Genomic DNA, 15,436 nt, shown 5'->3' with positions numbered 1-15,436 from the left:
CTCCCCCCCCACTCACACACACACACACACACACACACACACACACACACCAAAAAAAAAAAAAAAAAAAAAGAAATTGACATATTATCAAGTAATAATTCAAATAATATAAATATCATCACTTCCTCACTGCCCTTTTCCCCTTGAACACCCCCTTCGTGGTTATGAACGCAAATTTCTCTTACAGCTGTACCGTGTCACCGCAGCAAACGCACGAACCAGCGCTGGATAGACTAAACTAAAATGCTCCTACACTCTCTCTCTCTCTCTCTCTCTCTCTCTCTCTCTCTCTCTCGGTGGGATTAAAAGCAGTAATAATCTTCATGTTTATTGTCACCCCTGGCATGAACAAGTAACAGAAAACGGGAATATTGATGTAATAAGTTTACATTATAAAAAAAAAAAAAATACATTATAAAAAAAATAAAATAAATACAGAAAATAAAATAAAAATAATAATAATTAAATAAATGATCCTTGCAAGTACTTAGACACACTAAGAAGTAATAATAAATAAATAAACTGGATATTAAGTCAAAGAAGTGAAAAAAAAAGAAAAATGAAAAAAATGATCTTAAATAAAAAAATGATCTTAAAAATAATGACAAATAAATAAACTGAATATAAAATCAAAAGAAATTGATAAAAAAACATCAATAATATTAAGCTTTTCTCTTCCTAATGCAAGAAAAAAGCTTTTTCCTTATCATAGTATTAAATTTAAGCTTCCACTCTTCTGGTAACTTAAAATACTTAAAACAGCTTAATATCCGCCAGGCTGATAAAACTCTCAATTTAAGCCTTTTTTTCGGCCTTATTACTGTATTTAAGCTTTCTCCTTCCTTCCACAAACCTAAAATACTCAAAATAACATTAAAACAGCCTAAAAACACCTAAAAAAAAATTAAAGCTGCCTCAAAACACTAAAAAAAACAGATGCTCAGGTCGTATCTCGAAGCCTCGGTCCAAATATTCAGTGAAGGATAGTCTGACCAGAGAAGCGTTCAGTATTGCAGGAATTTTCTGCATTTCCTTCATCTCTAGGCCTCCCTCCTTCACCGCCCCTCCTTCAGGCATCCCCAAGGCTCCTTCACCCCACTCCGTGTGGTATCCTAAGCTCTCCATCCTGTAATATTGGCAGAAATGTTAGACACATCAAAATACCTACAAAATTCTTGTCTCACGCTCTCTCCTTACTAGGGATTGGAAAAGTGCGGGAAATTTGAATGTTAACTTTTTGAGTCCCTAGGAAGGAGAGACCGCAAAAGTTGAAGTTATATGGGTTTTCAAAGGGTGTTTTTACGGTTCTAGTGACAGATTAATAAGATTTCAGCATTCAAAAGCCTCTAGTTGAAGGGATAAGGGTTTTTAAGGGTGTTTTTACGGTTCTAGTGACAGATTAACAAGATTTCAGCATTCAAAAGGCTCTAGATGAAGTTATATGGGTTTTTAAGGGTATTTTTATGGTTCTAGTGACAGAGTAATAAGATATCAGCATTCAAAAGGCTCTAGATGAAGTTATATGGGTTTTTAAGGGTATTTTTACAGTTCTAGAGAAAGATTAACAAGATTTCAGCATTCAAAAGGCTCTAGATGAAGCAACACGGGTTTTTAAGGGTGTTTTTACGGTTCTAGTGAAAGATTAACAAGATTTCAGCATTCAAAAGGCTCTAGATGAAGCAACACGGGTTTTTAAGGGTGTTTTTACGGTTCTAGTGACAAAGTAATAAGATATCAGCATTCAAAAGGCTCTAGATGAAGTTATGTGGGTTTTCAAGGGCGTTTTTACGGTTCTAGTGACAGATTGATAAGATTTCAGCATTCAAAAAGGCTCTAGTTCAAGGGATACGGGTTTTTAAGGTGTTTTTACGGTTCTAGTGACAGATTAACAAGACTATCATTCAAATGGCTGTAGATGAAGTGACACGGGTTTTTAAGGGTATTTTTAGGGGCATTTCAAGAGTTTTAGGGCCATTTCAAGACAGTTCAGGGAATTTAGGGGCATTTCAAGATAGTTCAGGGAATTTAGAGGCATTTGAAAATAGTTCAGGGAATTTAGGAACATTTCAAGACAGTTTAGAGAATTTTAGGTGCATTTCAAGACAGTTCAGGGAATTTAGGGGCATTTCAAAAGAGTTCAAAGAATTTTAGGGGCATTTCAAGACAGTTCAGGGAATTTAGGGGCATATTAAGACAGTTTAGGGGCATTTCAAGACAGCTCTGGGAAATTTAAGGGCATTTCAAGACGGTTCAGGGAATTTTAGGGACATTTCAAAACAATTTGGCATGTTTTTGGTCTGCTGCTAGAGAATAAAGACAATTTAATAAGCAATTTAAGACAGCCCTCTTCCTCCTCCTCCTTCCCCTCACCCCCCAACATACCTTAAGGGCCTGGGCAAGAGCAGAATAGGGCCACTGCCTCACCCCTGACACCCCCTTGGCCTTCTGCTGCAGGAAGTTAGAGACTGCCATGTCCACTGCGCCGCCCCCAGGGACCAGACGGTGCTCCTGGGCCAAGTTCCGGGCCACTCCAAGGGCGTCCTGAAGGTTCCTCTCCACCTGTGGGTATGGGTCAGGTCAGGTCAGGTCAGGTATTTATTTATTTATTTATTTTTATTTTTTTATTTTTTATTTTATTTTTTTTTAGGTTGTTACAAGTAGATCTTGTTTATTTGGGTGTTTCTGGGTAGAAATGTTTTTTTTTTTTTGTTTCTAGCACAGAAATGGGTGTTTTTTGGTTTTATTATGGAGAAAATAGGTGTTTTGGGGTTAATTATGGTGAAAATGAGTGTTTTTTTGGGTGTTTAAGAGGAGAAATGGCAGTATTTTTCAGTTTTTAGGGTAGAAATGGGCATTTTTTGAAGTGATTAGGGTGGAAATGAAAAAAACAAACAATTAAACCGAATCTCCCCCCCCAAAAAAAAACACAAAACACAAAAAACACAAAAAACTTTAAATCAAACCAACTTAAACACTCCCGGCCATCCAACAGCACCCTCACCTCATTCAGGATATCCTTGCTGGGTCCCCTGAGCAGCACCGTGCACGCCTTGGGGTCCTGGCACTTGGTGATGAATGTAAAATACTCATCACCAATCTGTGGGAAAGTAATGGGTGGTGAGTGAAGGGTGGAGAGGAGGCTGGAGTGGACTGGGGGAGGCTGGGGTGGACTGGGAGAGGCTGGGATGCACTGGGAGAGGCTGAGATGGAGTAAGAGAGGCTGGGGTGGACTGAGAGGCTGGACTGGGAGAGGCTGGGATGCACTGGGAGAGGCTGGGGTGCACAGCGAGAGGCTGGGGTGGACTGAGAGAGGCTAGGATGCATTGGGGGAGGCTGGGGTGGAATGGGAGAGGCTGGGATGCACTGGGAGAGGCTGGGATACACTGAGACACAAAACACCCCAAAACACCAAAACACACGCAAAACACCTAAAAACATACACAAACACCCAAAAAAACACACACAAACACACCTAGGATTACCCATGACTTAAACCTTCCTTGGTTAGTGGTAAGGAAGGCGTGGACTCCACCAGCGGACACCAGGAGGCAGGAGTGGGTGAAAACAAGGGTAAGGTTTTTTTAAGGATGTTTATACGGTTCTAGTGACAGATTAGCAAGATTTCAGCATTCAAAAGGCTCTAGATGAAGTTATATGGATTTTTAAGGGTGTTTTTATGATTCTAGTGACAGATTAACAAGATTTCAACATTCAAAAGGCTCTAGATGAAGCGCCACGGGTTTTTAAGGGTGTTTTTACGGTTCTAGTGACAGATTAACAAGATTTCAGCATTCAAAATCTCTAGATGAAGCGACACGGGTTTTTAAGGGTGTTTTTATGATTCTAGTAACAGATTAACAAGATTTCAACATTCAAAAGGCTCTAGATGAAGTAATATGGGTTTTTAAGGGTGTTTTTATGATTCTAGTGACAGATTAACAAGATTTCAACATTCAAAAGGCTCTAGATGAAGCGCCACGGGTTTTTAAGGGTGTTTTTACGGTTCTAGTGACAGATTAACAAGATTTCAGCATTCAAAATCTCTAGATGAAGCGACACGGGTTTTTAAGGGTGTTTTTACGGTTCTAGTGACAGATTACAAGATTTCAGCATTCAAAAGGCTCTAGATGAAGTTATATGGGTTTTTAACGGTGTTTTTACGATTCTAGTAACAGATTAACAAGATTTCAGCATTCAAAAGGCTCTAGATGAAGTTATATGGGTTTTTAAGGGTGTTTTTATGATTCTAGTAACAGATTAACAAGATTTCAACATTCAAAAGGCTCTAGATGAAGCGCCACGGGTTTTTAAGGGTGTTTTTATGATTCTAGTGACAGATTAACAAGATTTCAACATTCAAAAGGCTCTAGATGAAGCGCCACGGGTTTTTAAGGGTGTTTTTACAGTTCTAGTGACAAATTAATAAGATTTCAGCATTCAAAAACTCTAGTTGATGTGATACTCTCTTCTCTCTTCTCTCTCTCTCTCTCTCTCTCTTTCCTTTCCCATCTATCTCCCTCACAAACACACAAACCTGCCCCTCACACACACACACACACACACACACACACACACACCTTATAAGGCTCGGGGACAGGTGCGACAAACTCCTCATGTATGTTGTCGTATTTCTCAAAGTCCGTGAAGAGATTACAGAGAAACGTGTGCTGCTTGTCTAGCTTGTAATTGTTCCTCTGCCTCACTGCCTCCTCTGCTGCTGCCCTGTCCTTGAACACCAGACACATGTACCTGAAATTGTGCGGCAGGTGAGGGATGGGGTGGTGACGGGGGGGAAAGGGGGTAGAAGGGGCGAGGAGGGGGAACAGGAAGTGTTTTGAGTGTAGATTATGTTAAGATTGGTTGTAGTAGTAGTAGTAGTAGTAGTAGTAGTAGTTAGACACACCAAAATACCTAAAAAACTCTTGTCTTTTGAGTTCCTAGGAAGGAGAGAGCGCAAAACTCACCCAAACACATTCAAAACACATTCAAAACATCCAAAACACACCCAAAACACACCAAAATACTCACAAAACTCACCCAAACACACTCAAAACAACCAAAACACACTCAACACACCAAAATCCCCACAAAACTCACCCAAACACACTCAAAACACACCCAAATACACACAAAACTCATCCAAACACACCCAAAACACACTTAAAACATCCAAAACACCCATATCACCACAGAATACACAACTAACACACCCAAACGCACCCAGAACACTCCATACACACTCAAATACACCCAAAAGACGCCACACACACCCAAAAACTTACCCAAAACACTTAAAACACCCAAAATAAACTCAAGACACACTCACACTCACTCAATACACCCTCAAACACACCAGAACACTCCACAATACACTCAAAACACTCCACAACACTCAAAACACACAAAATACACCTAGAAATAACCTAAACCACACTTGAACACCAAAAATTCACCCAAAACACTGATAACAGCTAATATACACCCAAAACACTCTTCAACACGCCTAACACACACTCAAAACACCCCACAACACTCCCAAATACACCTAAAACACACTTAAAGGACCCAAAACACACCAAATAATAGAGAATGGCAGCGCATCAAGGGTAACTAAGCTAAAGATTGTCTTCTTGCCATTTACATGTTTTGTCTCCTCCTCCTCCTCCTCCATTTCTCCTTATTTCTTCCTCCTCCTCCTCCATTTCTCTTATTTTCCTCCTTCTACTACTACTATCTACGTACCTGAGTTTATAAACAGCTGGAAATACTTGGAAAACACTGGAAATTACGGTAAATATTGACCAAGAGACACTGGAGCCGGAGAAGTCCCAGTCTGCTGATGACGTCACAGGCGAGAGCCCCTGGCCGCCGCTGGCTTACGTACGTAACGTATTTCATTTTGAAAATGACATTTACAAAAAATGAAGCTAGGCTGGAATGCATTCTATTTTATGATTTGATAATTACTTTAATTAATATTCACAGTATCAAAACATCTCCAGCCTGAGTAGTTGTAAAGAAATATCAACACAAAGATGGAAAAAGTGTTGGAACTTTTGACACCATTAAAACCATTCAAAAGTCCGCCCATTTCACTTTACACCAGTAAAAAAACACTTCAAAAAATCGAAACTATTTTTTAAAGCAATGCAAAGTTAGTTACAAGCTGAAATAGAGAAATAAGGGATCTACAAAATGACAAAATCACCACTTTTAACGGAATTAAAAACCATTTCAAAATGCACATACTCAACTCAACTGGAACGCAAAACATTTTAAAAATCATAAACGATTTTTTAAAGCAATAAAAGCTTCACTACAGCCTCAAATAAAAAAGCCAAGGACCGGGGTGGGTAAATATAACCGTGAAAACGGCCCCATATTTACGTCAAAAAACTACACAAAATTCAGCCCAGTTACTTAACTGAAGCAACAAAAACACTTCAACAGCAACAAAATATTTTTAGAAACCATAAAAACTTACTATAGAAGCCAAATAAAGTAATTGACGAAAATATAAAAAATATTGGAACCCACAGGCCGGAACATGCCCTCGGGGGCCGACCTCAGTGGAGGAGCCGGCGGCCATGTTGCCTTATTTATTACTTCCTGACACCAAAACCAGGCAATGGCGGATATATCTGACCAGCGCATATGAAAGCTAGACATGTGGCTGTATCTTGTGATATGTTAGGCTTACAATAAGTGAGAGACAAGGCAAATAATGGCTGAAAACACTGATGTCCGGCCTGTACCTCAGCTGACGGCTTGTTTACATGTTGACGATCCTTCAATATTCGCCTAAATTTCCAACTGTTTCCAGACTCAGATGTAAACAAAACCTAAAAATAAATGAATAACCCTAAAAAATACCTAAATAACGAAAAAAGCCTTAATAGACGGCTACAAGACACTACAGGGAGGAGGAGGGGGGAAGCTGTGAAGGCAGTGAGGCTGGCACCGCTGGGCTCACCTTACTACTCATGGCTCTCTGGTGCTCCGTGGCACCGCTGGGCTCACCTTACGTACTCATGGCTCTCTGGTGCTGCGTGGCGGTGCTTGGTACAGGGAGAAGCTGCCGGGAATACGAAAACACTTATTACCAGAGTGTGTGGGGCAAGACTGACCAGGGCCAAAACACTCCAGCCAGCCGCTCACCCTACCAAGCGCCACCTGTGTCTGCTTCTCCACCCTCTCTCTCCCCCCCCACTCACACACACACACACACACACACAAAAGTTGACATATTATCAAGTAATAATTCAAATAATATAAATATCATCACTTCCTCACTGCCCTTTTCCCCTTGAACACCCCCTTCGTGGTTATGAACGCAAATTTATCTCACAGCTGTACCGTGTCACCGCAGCAAACGCACGAACCAGCGCTGGATAGACTCAACTAAAATGCTCCTACACACTCTCTCTCTCTCTCTCTCTCTCTCTCTCTCTCTCTCTCTCTCTCTCTCTCTCTCTCGGTGGGATTAAAAGCAGTAATAATCTTCATGTTTATTGTCACCCCTGGCATGAACAAGTAACAGAAAACGGGAATATTGATGTAATAAGTTTACATTATAAAAAAAAAAAATACATTATAAAAAAAAAATACAGAAAATAAAATAAAAATAATAATAATTAAATAAATGATCCTTGCAAGTACTTAGACACACTAAGAAGTAATAATAAATAAATAAACTGGATATTAAGTCAAAGAAGTGAAAAAAAAAGAAAAATGAAAAAAATGATCTTAAATAAAAAAAATGATCTTAAAAATAATGACAAATAAATAAACTGAATATAAAATCAAAAGAAATTGATAAAAAACATCAATAATATTAAGCTTTTCTCTTCCTAATGCAAGAAAAAAGCTTTTTCCTTATCATAGTATTAAATTTAAGCTTCCACTCTTCTGGTAACTTAAAATACTTAAAACAGCTTAATATCCGCCAGGCTGATAAAACTCTCAATTTAAGCCTTTTTTTCGGCCTTATTACTGTATTTAAGCTTTCTCCTTCCTTCCACAAACCTAAAATACTCAAAATAACATTAAAACAGCCTAAAAACACCTAAAAAAAAATTAAAGCTGCCTCAAAACACTAAAAAAAACAGATGCTCAGGTCGTATCTCGAAGCCTCGGTCCAAATATTCAGTGAAGGATAGTCTGACCAGAGAAGCGTTCAGTATTGCAGGAATTTTCTGCATTTCCTTCATCTCTAGGCCTCCCTCCTTCACCGCCCCTCCTTCAGGCATCCCCAAGGCTCCTTCACCCCACTCCGTGAGGTATCCGAAGCTCTCCATCCTGTAATATTGGCAGAAATGTTAGACACATCAAAATACCTACAAATGAAATGGAAATGGAAATGAAAAAAACAAACAATTAAACCGAATCTCCCCCCCCAAAAAAAAAAAACACAAAACACAAAAAACACAAAAAACACAAAAAACTTTAAATCAAACCAACTTAAACACTCCCATTCATCCAACAGCACCCTCACCTCATTCAGGATATCCTTGCTGGGTCCCCTGAGCAGCACCGTGCACGCCTTGGGGTCCTGGCACTTGGTGATGAATGTAAAATACTCATCACCAATCTGTGGGAAAGTAATGGGTGGTGAGTGAAGGGTGGAGAGGAGGCTGGAGTGGACTGGGGGAGGCTGGGGTGGACTGGGAGAGGCTGGGATGCACTGGGAGAGGCTGAGATGGAGTAAGAGAGGCTGGGGTGGACTGAGAGGCTGGACTGGGAGAGGCTGGGATGCACTGGGAGAGGCTGGGATGCACTGGGAGAGGCTGGGATACACTGGGAGAGGCTGGGGTGCACAGCGAGAGGCTGGGGTGGACTGAGAGAGGCTAGGATGCATTGGGGGAGGCTGGGGTGGAATGGGAGAGGCTGGGATGCACTGGGAGAGGCTGGGATACACAGAGAGGATGGGAGGAAGGGAGGAAGCATAGAATTTAATTATTTTTCTTTTTTTTTTCTCTCTTCCTCACACACAAAAAAAATACTCTCTCTCTCTCTCTCTCTCTCTCTCTCTCTCACACACTAAAATACACTCTTTCTCTTTCTCTCTTGCATCAGAACAGGTTAGGTTAAGTTAGGTTGGGTTAGGTTAGGATAGGTTAAGATAGGTTAAGTTTGGTTAGGTTAGGTTAAGTTAAATTTGGTTAGGTTAGGTTTGGTTACGTTAAGTTAGGTTAGGTTAGTTTAGGTTAAGTTAGGTTAGGTTAAGTTAAGTTTGGTTAGGTTAGGTTTCCATTCAGTTACTTAAGATTAACATGAAATTATATTTACATTCATTCAGTTAATTAATATCACTTCACACCCAATACACCTCAAAAACACACACGAACACCACATCACAAAACACCCCAAAACACCAAAACACACGCAAAACACCTAAAAACATACACAAACACCCAAAAAAACACACACAAACACACCTAGGATTACCCATGACTTAAACCTTCCTTGGTTAGTGGTAAGGAAGGCGTGGACTCCACCAGCGGACACCAGGAGGCAGGAGTGGGTGAAAACAAGGGTAAGGTTTTTTTAAGGATGTTTATACGGTTCTAGTGACAGATTAGCAAGATTTCAGCATTCAAAAGGCTCTAGATGAAGTTATATGGGTTTTTAAGGGTGTTTTTATGATTCTAGTGACAGATTAACAAGATTTCAACATTCAAAAGGCTCTAGATGAAGCGCCACGGGTTTTTAAGGGTGTTTTTACGGTTCTAGTGACAGATTAACAAGATTTCAGCATTCAAAATCTCTAGATGAAGCGACACGGGTTTTTAAGGGTGTTTTTACGGTTCTAGTGACAGATTACAAGATTTCAGCATTCAAAAGGCTCTAGATGAAGTTATATGGGTTTTTAAGGGTGTTTTTATGATTCTAGTGACAGATTAACAAGATTTCAACATTCAAAAGGCTCTAGATGAAGCGCCACGGGTTTTTAAGGGTGTTTTTACAGTTCTAGTGACAAATTAATAAGATTTCAGCATTCAAAAACTCTAGTTGATGTGACACTCTTCTCTCTCTCTCTCTCTCTCTCTCTCTCTCTCTCACAAACACACATTCTTCGCTTTCTCTCTCTCTCTCACAAACACGCACACACAAAATCTCTCTCTCTCTCTCTCTTTCCTTTCCCATCTATCTCCCTCACAAACACACAAACCTGCCCCTCACACACACACACACACACACACACACACACCTTATAAGGCTCGGGGACAGGTGCGACAAACTCCTCATGTATGTTGTCGTATTTCTCAAAGTCCGTGAAGAGATTACAGAGAAACGTGTGCTGCTTGTCTAGCTTGTAATTGTTCCTCTGCCTCACTGCCTCCTCTGCTGCTGCCCTGTCCTTGAACGCCAGACATATGTACCTGAAATTGTGCGGCAGGTGAGGGATGGGGTGGTGACAGGGGGGGAAAGGGGGTAGAAGGGGCGAGGAGGGGGAACAGGAAGTGTTTTGAGTGTAGATTATGTTAAGATTGGTTGTAGTAGTAGTAGTAGTAGTAGTAGTAGTAGTAGTAGTAGTAGTAGTAGTTAGACACACCAATATACCTACAAAACTCTTGTCTTTTGAGTTCCTAGGAAGGAGAGAGCGCAAAACTCACCCAAACACATTCAAAACACATTCAAAACATCCAAAACACACCCAAAACACACCAAAATACTCACAAAACTCACCCAAACACACTCAAAACAACCAAAACACACTCAACACACCAAAATCCCCACAAAACTCACCCAAACACACTCAAAACACACCCAAATACACACAAAACTCATCCAAACACACCCAAAACACACTTAAAACATCCAAAACACCCACATCACCACAGAATACACAACTAACACACCCAAACGCACCCAGAACACTCCACACACACTCAAATACACCCAAAAGACGCCACACACACCCAGAAACTTACCCAAAACACTTAAAACACCCAAAATAAACTCAAGACACACTCACACTCACTCAATACACCCTCAAACACACCAGAACACTCCACAATACACTCAAAACACTCCACAACACTCAAAACACACAAAATACACCTAGAAATAACCTAAACCACACTTGAACACCAAAAATTCACCCAAAACACACTGATAACAGCTAATATACACCCAAAACACTCTTCAACACGCCTAACACACACTCAAAACACCCCACAACACTCCCAAATACACCTAAAACACACTTAAAGGACCCAAAACACACCAAATAATAGAGAATGGCAGCGCATCAAGGGTAACTAAGCTAAAGATTGTCTTCTTGCCATTTACATGTTTTGTCTCCTCCTCCTCCTCCTCCATTTCTCCTTATTTCTTCCTCCTCCTCCTCCATTTCTCTTATTTTCCTCCTTCTACTACTACTATCTACGTACCTGAGTTTATAAACAGCTGGAAATACTTGGAAAACACTGGAAATTACGGTAAATATTGACCAAGAGACACTGGAGCCGGAGAAGTCCCAGTCTGCTGATGACGTCACAGGCGAGAGCCCCTGGCCGCCGCTGGCTTACGTACGTAACGTATTTCATTTTGAAATTGACATTTACAAAAAATGAAGCTAGGCTGGAATGCATTCTATTTTATGATTTGATAATTACTTTAATTAATATTCACAGTATCAAAACATCTCCAGCCTGAGTAGTTGTAAAGAAATATCAACACAAAGATGGAAAAAGTGTTGGAACTTTTGACACCATTAAAACCATTCAAAAGTCCGCCCATTTCACTTTACACCAGTAAAAAAACAATTCAAAAAATCGAAACTATTTTTTAAAGCAATGCAAAGTTAGTTACAAGCTGAAATAGAGAAATAAGGGATCTACAAAATGACAAAATCACCACTTTTAACGGAATTAAAAACCATTTCAAAATGCACATACTCAACTCAACAGGAACGCAAAACATTTTAAAAATCATAAACGATTTTTTAAAGCAATAAAAGCTTCACTACAGCCTCAAATAAAAAAGCCAAGGACCGGGGGGGTAAATATAACCGTGAAAACGGCCCCATATTTACGTCAAAAAACTACACAAAATTCAGCCCAGTTACTTAACTGAAGCAACAAAAACACTTCAACAGCAACAAAATATTTTTAGAAACCATAAAAACTTACTATAGAAGCCAAATAAAGTAATTGAGGAAAATATAAAAAATATTGGAACCCACAGGCCGGAACATGCCCTCGGGGGCCGACCTCAGTGGAGGAGCCGGCGGCCATGTTGCCTTATTTATTACTTCCTGACACCAAAACCAGGCAATGGCGGATATATCTGACCAGCGCATATGAAAGCTAGACATGTGGCTGTATCTTGTGATATGTTAGGCTTACAATAAGTGAGAGACAAGGCAAATAATGGCTGAAAACACTGACGCCCGGCCTGTCCCTCAGCTGACGGCTTGTTTACATGTTGACGATCCTTCAATATTCGCCTAAATTTCCAACTGTTTCCAGACTCAGATGTAAACAAAACCTAAAAATAAATGAATAACCCTAAAAAATACCTAAATAACGAAAAAAGCCTTAATAGACGGCTACAAGACACTACAGGGAGGAGGAGGGGGGAAGCTGTGAAGGCAGTGAGGCTGGCACCGCTGGGCTCACCTTACTACTCATGGCTCTCTGGTGCTCCGTGGCACCGCTGGGCTCACCTTACGTACTCATGGCTCTCTGGTGCTGCGTGGCGGTGCTTGGTACAGGGAGAAGCTGCCGGGAATACGGAAACACTTATTACCAGAGTGTGTGGGGCAAGACTGACCAGGGCCAAAACACTCCAGCCAGCCGCTCACCCTCCCAAGCGCCACCTGTGTCTGCTTCTCCACCCTCTCTCTCTCCCCCCCACTCACACACACACACACAAAAGTTGACATATTATCAAGTAATAATTCAAATAATATAAATATCACTTTTTCACTGCCCTTTTCCCAATGAACACCCCCTTCGTGGTTATGAACGCAAATTTCTCTCACAGCTGTACCGTGTCACCGCAGCAAACGCACGAACCAGCGCAGGATAGACTCAACTAAAATGCTGCTCCTACACTCTCTCTCTCTCTCTCTCTCTCTCTCTCTCTCTCTCTCTCTCTCTCTCTCTCTCTCTCTGGTGGGATTAAAAGCAGTAATAATCTTCATGTTTATTGTCACTCCTGGCATGAACAAGTAACAGAAAACGGGAATATTGATGAAATAAGTTTACATTATAAAAAAAAAAACGTATGCTCTCTCTCTCTCGCTCTCTCTCTCTCTCTCTCTCTCTCTCTCTCTCTGCTCCTCCAGCAGCTGACTCAAGTGTGGTGGAGTGGCTCAGTGGCTCTCTCTCTCTCTCTCTCTCTCTCTCTACTCCTCCAGCAGCTGAGTCAAGTGTGGTGGAGTGGCTGAGGTAGTGGCAGCAGTCGGGGTTGAGTGTGGTACAAATGTTTGTAGCCTAGCATTGGTCATCTTGTGTCCTCCAGTACAGCAGAACAGCCCTGACTCAGCTTGTACCTGTCCTGGTTCACCGCTTGTAATCTGGAATTGTGGTAGTTGTTGATGTAGTAGTAGTAGTAGAAAAACGGCAAATTTTCAGGGCTTTAGGTAGTAGTAGCAATAGTAGTAATGATATTATTAACTTTTCACGCTTGTAATCTGGAATTGTGGTAGTTGTTGATGTAGTAGTAGTAGTAGTAGTAGTAGTAGTAGTAGAAAAACAGCAAATTTTCAGGGCTTTAGGTAGTAGTAGCAATAGTAGTAATGATATTATTAGTAGTAGAAAGACAGCAAATTTCCAGGGCTTTAGGTAGTAGTAGCAATAGTAGTAATGATATTATTAACTTGTACATCTCCCTAAATACCCCAAACTACATCACCTTTAACTGCAAATAAACACAAGAGAAATGTCGGAAAATATACTTGTTTTAATCTCACTGGAATCACAAAACATATATTTTTCCAGATTTTAGGCCATTCCAGTCCATTCCAGGCATGGTAGCGTGCGTGGATCATTCTTAATATTGCTACGAGCCACTGGAAACCTAACCAACGAGTATTTTAAAGCCACTCTCCAGATATTGTCAAAATTGAAAGAATCTCAAACCTAGTTGCAATGGTGGATGGGGTCATGGATGGGGTCATGGCTTAACGACAGTTGTAATAAACGGCTCGAAATCAGAATCGGGTCATGTAATTAGTGGGGGTGACAATTGCAGGCACAAGAAACACTACCACCACGTAACTGTCACTCTCTCCCCTTAGACACGTGACGTTAATAAAGTTAATGTCTGCTTCACTAACACCACGTAACTGGCCCTCTCACTCCCCTTAGACGTGTGACGTTAATAAAGTTGATGAAGCAGACCTAAACGTAACTCCACACATCGTCACTCACTCACGCACGCACGCACGCACTCACACCACATATCACAAAATACGAACATTTTAAACCACACAACCAACGCTCATTACCTCACTCAGTTTCTCTACACACACACACACACACACACACTCTGCTACCACTCACCTTAGTAATACGAAGCTGCTACAGGTGATGCAACACTCCACGCACCTCTGCACCCCGCCACGCTCACTCCACGTCACTGAATGCGGCACAAGGTGGAGTGAAGGCAAGGAAGAGCACTCGCCTCTTGTGCCCGCGGCCGCCTTCAGTAATAGGTGAGTCACGTGACCCTGCTAGCCTGGCGGTTCTAATTATCGCTTTACCACTAAACACAATGCACTCGTGATGGGATAGGTACTGAGATAGATAAATGACAATGTGTGTGTGTGTTTGTGTGTGTGTGTGTTGATGTGCTGTTTGTTTTTTTTACTCCATTGATTAAATATTATCGTTTTTATCATTATTATTCATTTATGACTTGTACCGCTCGTTCTCGCTCCCTCTTCAATTCCTGGAGCAGTTAACTTTATAGCAACCGTTAATCAATATACGATCCTTCCGAATAAGAATAGACCAAGTACCTTTATTTGTGGGATGAGTTTTTATTACGAGAGCAATCACAATTATTTTACCTGACCGAAATCTTGATACATCCTTTTCTGATTCCTGCCAGAGATGATCTTGTATTTATATCAACATTTATTTTTATTTTTTTGTCATCCTGAAGTTTATGTTTTCGTTTTGGCAGCCTTCAGTATGAGTTCCCCTTCAGACAGTAGTGGGTATGTGGGCAACAGTGACACACACCTCTATCTATCTTTCTTTCGTCTGTCTGTCTGTCTGTTTGTCTGTCTGTCTGTACAATCTTTGATAATAACGGTAAAAATAATGATAATAGCAGTAATAATGATAATGATAGTAATAATGATAATTGTAATCTTGATAATGTTTGTCAGTGATAAAAAGATTATTTGTAATTATGAGTTTTATTGATTACATACTATACTTAGAGAGAGAGAGAGAGAGAGAGAGAGAGAGAGAGA

At 40.6% G+C, this 15,436-nt stretch overlaps 2 protein-coding genes across 13 annotated transcripts in view; both read right to left on the bottom strand.

The window, feature by feature from the left end:
- Positions 1–315: 315 nt before the first annotated feature.
- Positions 316–12,850, bottom strand: LOC135096129 (T-complex protein 1 subunit gamma-like). 9 transcript variants are annotated; one of them, XM_063997396.1, is made up of 8 exons: positions 12,674–12,850; positions 10,211–10,382; positions 8,495–8,590; positions 6,974–7,075; positions 4,578–4,749; positions 3,002–3,097; positions 2,383–2,559; positions 316–1,126 (listed from the first exon to the last, which is right to left on the bottom strand). In XM_063997396.1, exons 5-8 carry the CDS (start codon positions 4,743–4,745, stop codon positions 1,091–1,093), a joined length of 477 nt encoding a protein of 158 aa, XP_063853466.1. In that variant the 5' UTR covers positions 4,746–4,749; positions 6,974–7,075; positions 8,495–8,590; positions 10,211–10,382; positions 12,674–12,850; the 3' UTR covers positions 316–1,090. The 9 variants fall into 9 exon arrangements, with proteins under 9 accessions (XP_063853466.1, XP_063853469.1, XP_063853468.1 ...); XM_063997399.1 differs by lacking the exons at positions 8,495–8,590; positions 10,211–10,382 and having other exon boundaries at positions 12,627–12,850; XM_063997398.1 differs by lacking the exons at positions 8,495–8,590; positions 10,211–10,382.
- Positions 12,851–13,143: 293 nt separating this feature from the next.
- The window catches only part of LOC135096124 (glycine receptor subunit alpha-3-like), a 9,113-nt gene continuing 6,820 nt past the window's right edge, over positions 13,144–15,436 (bottom strand). For 3 of the 4 annotated variants that reach the window (XR_010264600.1, XM_063997386.1, XM_063997387.1), the window contains 2 exons: positions 14,517–14,656; positions 13,144–13,528 (listed from right to left, as the gene is read on the bottom strand). Coding sequence is in view for 2 of the 4 variants with exons in the window: in XM_063997386.1 (XP_063853456.1) it covers positions 13,456–13,528; positions 14,517–14,656 (213 nt within the window). In the remaining 2 variants the exon portion in view is untranslated. The other variant, XM_063997388.1, reaches the window with a different exon arrangement.

The sequence above is a fragment of the Scylla paramamosain genome, unplaced genomic scaffold (genome assembly GCF_035594125.1).
Source record: "Scylla paramamosain isolate STU-SP2022 unplaced genomic scaffold, ASM3559412v1 Contig2, whole genome shotgun sequence".
Taxonomy (NCBI): domain Eukaryota; kingdom Metazoa; phylum Arthropoda; class Malacostraca; order Decapoda; family Portunidae; genus Scylla; species Scylla paramamosain.
The sequence above is the reverse complement of the archived record's forward strand: the minus strand, read 5'-3'. Positions and strand labels throughout refer to the sequence as shown.